Source organism: Leiobunum rupestre, chromosome 4 (assembly GCF_980474605.1).
Source record: "Leiobunum rupestre chromosome 4, qqLeiRupe1.1.hap1, whole genome shotgun sequence".
NCBI lineage: Eukaryota > Metazoa > Arthropoda > Arachnida > Opiliones > Sclerosomatidae > Leiobunum > Leiobunum rupestre.
In genome coordinates this window covers 30664743-30671806 of record NC_143387.1, presented here as the reverse complement: position 1 = coordinate 30671806, position 7064 = coordinate 30664743, and the positions used below count along the sequence as shown (strand labels likewise).

At 37.9% G+C, this 7064-nt stretch overlaps 1 protein-coding gene and 2 long non-coding RNA genes across 5 annotated transcripts in view; 1 reads left to right on the top strand and 2 right to left on the bottom strand.

The window, feature by feature from the left end:
• Window positions 1-677: 677 nt before the first annotated feature.
• Window positions 678-2176, bottom strand: LOC149947456 (uncharacterized). The gene is made up of 3 exons (XR_016480654.1): window positions 2080-2176; window positions 1188-1234; window positions 678-1112 (listed from the first exon to the last, which is right to left on the bottom strand). It is a non-coding gene; the product is annotated as an uncharacterized LOC149947456 (long non-coding RNA).
• Window positions 2177-2836: 660 nt separating this feature from the next.
• Window positions 2837-7064, bottom strand: part of Sema5c (Semaphorin 5c) — a 65825-nt gene continuing 61597 nt past the window's right edge. Inside the window, exons 18-19 of one of the 2 annotated variants that reach the window (XM_090173915.1) lie at window positions 6454-6606; window positions 2837-4720 (exon numbers count right to left, since the gene is read on the bottom strand). In XM_090173915.1, the coding sequence (XP_090030041.1) occupies window positions 4398-4720; window positions 6454-6606 (476 nt within the window). In that variant the 3' untranslated portion in view covers window positions 2837-4397. Of the gene's footprint in view, window positions 4721-4770; window positions 5039-6453; window positions 6607-7064 lie in introns of those variants that run through there. The other variant, XM_090173916.1, reaches the window with a different exon arrangement.
• Window positions 5378-6486, top strand: LOC149947455 (uncharacterized). Of its 2 annotated transcripts, none has more exons than XR_016480695.1 (3): window positions 5378-5489; window positions 5581-5673; window positions 6382-6486. It is a non-coding gene; the product is annotated as an uncharacterized LOC149947455 (long non-coding RNA). The 2 variants fall into 2 exon arrangements; XR_016480696.1 differs by lacking the exon at window positions 6382-6486 and adding an exon at window positions 5838-5996.

Here is a 7064-nt window from a genome sequence, read left to right as displayed (position 1 = left end):
CGACACTCGCTAACCCAGCTCCGTATTGGACTCCCAACCGAGCTGAGTAGTATATTATGGTCCTTGCTAGTAGTATAGTTCGTCTAGGGCATATTTAGAAACTAGGGAGATCTATGCTGAGCTAAACCTTTTCAATAACAATGCAAATCAGTTCGGGTGTACTTTTTCCTATTATTGTTGATACTTTACTTAAGAGAGTTAGCATTGCCATATGATTTTCTCCGATTTCGATCATTTTTAGAACGAAATAAAGTTTTCATTAAGAGCGATGTGAGCTGAACATCCTGTAAACCCTGATGGAAATATGAAGGTGGTTGTAAGAAAACGGATGTTCAGTCCAATAGCAGATCTTCCACTGACGGTACACCTGGTTTCAGCTTTGCCAAAGGCAAATTATCGTTCCAAAGACTAAACATTATAGGTTTTCAGTACAAATTATAGCACACAAATGTTTGGCAGGAAGTTTCACTTTGATTAGCAAAACCCAATATAACCAACTAAATATGGAGTTATGGACATTGGACATTGAGCACTAGTCCGTGCGACACAGTCGGTAGAAATTATAGAAAAGTGCTAACAACTTTGTATGTTTTGTTTATGATTTCTCTTTTTATTGCCCAATTTGGAAATTTTTCTCTTTAAAATCAAACAACGGATTTAGCATAAAGAACATATTATGACACTGAATGATTTCGGTTAATGATAGCGTAATCGAAAATTTCGGAAGAGGAAACTCGTCACACCCTACTCTCTTCGTTGGTAATATTTCTGGCAGGTTAGTGTGATGGATGTAAATACATGCATTTAGGTCTCAAATTCGAAAATAGTTCCCTTCAAAAATGAAGGGAATGTTGATAATAGTAAATTTTATATTCGTATTAAAAATGTATCATTATTTTGCCAAACTAAACGTTATTTTCACTTTTTAATACACGCCTCTCCTCCTCGCAACGAAGGGTAACATTTCCAAAGCACTCTCTTTCCGTCTTACTGGATTACATTTTTTGTGAACGACCAATAAGCCTTGGTTTATCCTTCAAATGAGTCGGCTACGACTTCCTGCGAGTAACGACTTAGTAACAGCTCTAGGCGAATTCAAAATTCTTAGCCACCTAAGGATTTATATGTTCATTGGCGAAACAGACCATCATTAAAAAATTGCGTCGAGCGAATAGGAAGCGTCATACCTATCTTATTTTGTTTCTCATGGTCTTAGGAGAATAGATGAAATTTTCTAAGGATAATAGTTGAAATTTTCTTACGAGAAGAATTGATTTCGTTTACCTCAGAGGTCATGAGGTAAACAGTCTCAATCAATAAGTGACCTAATGAAATTATAACCGGTAAACTATATAGAAAAAATAGCACTCTTTCAAAACACTGACGTAATTGGCGGTAGTGAATACATGCCATCGCTAGCTCCGTATGAGTAGCCTATAAACAGCACCAGGAATTCATACATCGAACTTGGAGTCTATCTAGGAGACCGTTTTTTTTCCCATCATTTTGACGTCAGAGCATACGTGTTTTCTCATACGATTTTCAATGGTATTAAATCCTAGTTTCAGATAATTTCATCCCCCAGTGTCGAAAAAGGGTTCAAACATCTTTTTGCTTTTCCCTTCGCTATCGCTCTATTGATAGCGACGGTCACCTCGTCATTCGGACTTCGCGGTTCTCAAGGGCATTGTAACTGCTGCCAATTTGACAGCGCTATACCAATGCCGGACTTAATCCTTCCACATGGAGAGGTCGGGAGAACGAGCTGAATGGTGGGGTTTCAAACCCTAAATTTCGAAATGGCCGGGGAGTCGAACAACAAAAAACTACAGTTGTAAAAACGGGAGGTTGCGCGGGGTAAAAACTCCTAAAGAGGGAATACGGCCGGATAACCATTCCAAGTTCGAGGTATGAATTCCTGACAGCACTAGATAGAAATTTAATTGAGACATTGGATGATTGTTATTAGTTTCCTCTATCTAGCCATGCCAGTGCCACTATTAATTATTAAAGGGGTTCTTTCGTGCCCCAAAATAAAATGCTCCATAACCCCACAGTAAATGATTTAAGACGTCTTACCGAATATAGAGGTTGAGGGTGCTTTAGTTTGGGACATCCAATGGGGCAGGGACATGCATGATGCAAATGTTATGATCTGGGCCGCCTCATTTCATTTAAGAGATCAGTCGCAACAATGGATATTGTAATTTCAATAAAGCCTAAAGGCGGATGCACACATAGCCTTCGCGCGCGAAATTTCGCTGGCAAATCGCGTCGCGTCGCGTGAATTAAATAGAATGGAAGTCATGGCGTATGGGCGCGTGCGTGAAAATTCGCAGGCGAAATCGCTTGCGAACCGTATGTGTGTTTGGGCCTTAATGAACAGTTAAGAGTCGGACCGGTGGTACAGTTGGTTTCAATGGCATAAGAAAAAAAAAGTTAAATTATTTCTACAACTGTTTGTTTAAATCGAAAAATACCTCGGATTAAAGTCAAATTTAAAATCCACTCACTCGGTAAGTTTTAAATTCGAGTCATTGCTTGGACGTTATATAATTGCACTATTCATTTAAGATGAACTATAGTTTTGAGTTTACTACGACGGATGCTAGTTACAAAATTTAGGGGAAATAAAAAGCTCTTTATATTTGCACGTTTGTATTTTTATTCGAAACCTTGGCTTATTTCATTTTGCATTAGAGCTCAATTTTTCTAGATACTAAATACAAAATGCTTATATGGTTTAGCTCTTTCTTTCCATATGTTTAAGTAAAGTAGAACTTATTAAAAAAAATATATTTTTATTTCATGATTTTATAGGTTGCGAAAGAAATAAAATTACACTTCAGTTGTCATTTTAGAGTACTTACATTGCAAAGTTAAATATTCCAGTGATTAGTAGTAATATACAACGATTTAAATAACCTCCGATATTAAGTTAATATTAATCCGAATAATATTGTAAAATAAAATTTCATTCATTTTTAACTATTATAATTTTAAATTTGGCAGTAATGAAACAATTGAAAACTATACTTCATCACTTTAATTCGACCTATTGTGGGCTTTAAACTACTATATAATTTTAAACGTAACTTTATTAAAGACGTAACACTTAAAATTTTGAGCGCTATATTGACATTGATGAGCACGATTTATTATACAAGAACCGAAATTTAAACTTTATAAAAATCGTATTAAAAAAAATAAATGTTTTGCACATTTTTAACAGTCGATAAATTTTACGACATCGCTGTCAAAATTGTTAAGAAATAAAAATGGCACATTAATTACACGTGACTGCTGTGCCCGTTATAAAAGTACGCGTACTTAGTTCATGTTTGGTCCATCGTATAAAACAGTCATACTATCCAAGATTACAGACTAAAGGAGTAAAGAAGGCTTAACAATATATTAAACTTATTATTTACCATGGTGAATATTAGTAGAAATTATGTTTAATTCAGAGAAAACGGCATGGTATTAGAAGATAAAACTTATTTTATACAAGACGTTTCGAGCCGAGGCTCTTCTTCAGTCGTTCGTTAGTTTTAATTTGATTTAAAATTTTACCACGCGCCATATTCAAGTTCTAATATCACGCGAGCAGAAGGTCAGCTTAACAAGCTTACTTTAGGCCAAGAATGTAATTTATCTAATAAGGGAGAATGAATATGATCGGCGCGCAACCTCTTGGGAACGAAAAACTTAACTACGTGTGTTTCAACACGTCCCTAAGGTTTAGTGAACCAATGAGATACCGTGCCGATTTGATTGCTTTTAAGGGGAGGACCATGCTAGCAGACCGTGAGGTGGTTTGGGAAACACCCTAAGACCGCCACGCATATTCATTCTCACTTAAGCCCAGCAGAAAGAAGTATGAAAACCAAACTGAAAAGCTTTTTCACAACTTTTCGGTGACGTAGAGACGGCCATTTTTAGCCAGTTATTTCCCCCACACAATGGGCTCTCTTTACGCCTCTATTCGACACTCCTTGGTATTTCATAAATCATGTGCAAAAATATTTTTGGAATCAGCGTGAAAAATAATGGTTAAACAGTATACTGTACAAAATAGTTTGGCACGTATTCACAATTTCAGGATAAAAAGGAAAATTCATAATTTTATCCGATCCATTTATATATAAAAATGCGCGTTCTCTGTACAATAAATTTACACTTACGAAACGTGATACAATAATATAATTTGAACTTTATTGACGTGGTCACGTCACTGGCACTATGTTAAACGATCACAAAACGCAGCTCCGTTCTTGACGATAATAGCGACGTAGTCTTTGTAAATTAATGGTAAAAAATGAAGCGAATCAATATGATCCATGTGTAATAATTTTTGTTCGGTAAATAAATGCGACAATGTTGTTAAAAAGGTGGGTCTAAAAATTGTGGTCGGAGTCAATCTGCGCCCTAAAAAATCCATTCCGCTTGATCGTGGCCGAGTCTCTCAGAGGGATTTTGGACGGGTCGTTGTTGGCGTTGAAATTGTTTTTCCACTCGTTTTCGTTGACGTAGTGGTTTTGTTTGGACGGCCGCAATTCGGCCAGTCGGTTCGAATTTTGCCTGCCGCGTTTCTTCAGGTAGAAATAAAATCCGGGAAGCATAATAAGGCAAGCGAGTATAATGCCGCAAAAGAAAGCCGATATCACGTGAGCTACGTGAATTCCGTCGTCCGTTACGGCAATGCTCTCCGCTGCCGAAACTGAAATGAAAAATTAAAGAGTAAGTTGCAAACTATTCGTTACCGCCTAAATATTACTTTTAAACGAAGAAATTACGTTTAAAATACCCGAATATAAAGTTTCGTTGCTTTACGTTTCGTAGATAATTAGAAATAATTAAAAGCAAGGGAAATGTTTTTGAATTTTGCCGTGGTCATTGACAACGAGTTATCTCATTGGTCGCTTTACCCAACAGAGTTTAGGCTTGCATACAAATTCCTGATGCCACCTAGGAGCAACAAACACGTGAGCTACGTGAATTCCGTCGTCCGTTACGGCAATGCTCTCCGCTGCCGAAACTGAAATGAAAGTGGGGTGTTGTGTTTGTTGCTCCTAGATGCCACTATGATGCTACTAATTCCGTGGACGAAAAAAAAAACCCCTATTGAACCATGGGATTCTAATAACAGAATTTTTATACGGTGCTCGTGCACCGTGCGCGGCGCACGGTGCGCCGTAGAGTCGAGCAATTTGATTCACCGTACATTTAAAGTAAGAGAGCACGCGCATATTTTTGTTTTTGTTGAGCCCGCGCGAAAACGCACGAGACCCTCTACACGGAAATATTAGAAACCGCGCGCTCCAAAAAATAACACTTTTTATACATGTATGCGTATATATTATTTTATAGAGCTATTGAAATAGGCCTGCACAAGGCTACATAGTAGAAAACGATATGAAACCGAAGGCTCCTCGCGCCGCACCGCGTGATTTGTAAAGATAATTTCTAGGCTTTTATTTTTTATTTCGGTAATAAGCCTAATATTATGATTAAAAACCTCTGGTTTGAAAACTTCTACAAGTAAACAGAATCCCTCCACTTCAATTCCTTCTATTTTAGGAATAAAAATACAGCTTTGATTTGCCCCAAATTGCTCGTACTACGGAGGAGAGAAATTCGCCGAAAATTTCAGGATTTTGGGGAGCGAAAAAGGTCAGTGTCGGACTCAAAGTTAATTAGTTTCGACAATGACATTTTTGGAAAGATAACGTCCTGGGCTTCAAAACAAGCCCGCATTCATTCGTTTTTATTACTATCGATTTTTCGTGCAACCAACACTTTAATCAGTCTTATTAATACTACTCCTATTTATGTAGAGCTCTCGGGGCGAGACAGCGTGACGTCACTATTGTGACTATTAGACGTGGGGTGGAGGAGTGTTTAGCACTTTCGTCTCGCAGCAAGAGGAGCGGTTCGATACCAGCTTGTGGCACTGGGTGATTACTCGGAACCACTCCGTCTGCGTTGAGTTTCCACTGGTAATAGTGTAGGGAACTGTTACCTCGCGTGGAATATAGGGCTTGCCACCACCCTCCTAGCCTAACTGATTATTATTACTATTATGGTTATTTGAATTCAAACCGCGATTTGGGAAATTTCATACCTTGGATGTCAACATATTCATTGGCTGTAGAACTGTCAATAACGCGAAGCCTATATTTTCAAAATAATTAACTTTAAGGGCCACACCGGTGTTGGAATATCTGTGTGAAAATAAAGTACGTCGTGATTCATAATCTGGTCATTTTCCAGCTGAAGTTCAGGAGCTGGCGCGATAAACTTACAAAATTCCAACGCCGGGGTTGGCTCTTTAAGGGTCCATCGATCAAGCTTGTTCAACATTTTTTTATTTTTCTTTAGGTACAAATTTCTACCTCTAATTCGGTTTTTCAAACCAAAATCTCACAAGACGTCTCAAAATGGAATTCTTACCAATTTGCTCCTCGATGCAAAGTCTCGTTTCCTTTGTTGGTCCCCTGCATTGACTAGTAGTGGGTATGCCGTGAATACACTTTCTTTTCCTGTGTTGTTCCTTGAGACTGTCACACAGGGACCACACCGACCATTCCTCCCAGCCATCGGAAGCTACATGGAACGTCGAATAAAGATTGTGAACAGAAGTCATACGGTTAAAAAATCTCTCAACGCAAATACGAAGTTAGTCGAAAACTGACGTGCGGAATTCAAAAGGACTACGTATGCATGAGTTGTTTTCAATTTTAATCATGCTCGGCTAACTCATATTAAATTCAATGTCAATAAAAATGCTGAGTAGCTATAGAAATCAATAAATTGCAAAAACCGTTCACTAAACAAAAAATTTGGTTTCATTCCAAGGACTGGAATTTCTTTCCTGCGAAATTAAGCCGTTAACATAGTTTAAAAAGTTTTTTTTCGCATGCGACAATTTCGGGTAGATTGGGGAACTTAAAAACCACGTTTTGGTTTCCTCGAATTTTATTCTTGACTTACAATGGCACGGTGACATTTCACAAGTCTTTTCTTCAGATTCCGGACCTACACACCCTGCGACTGACAATACT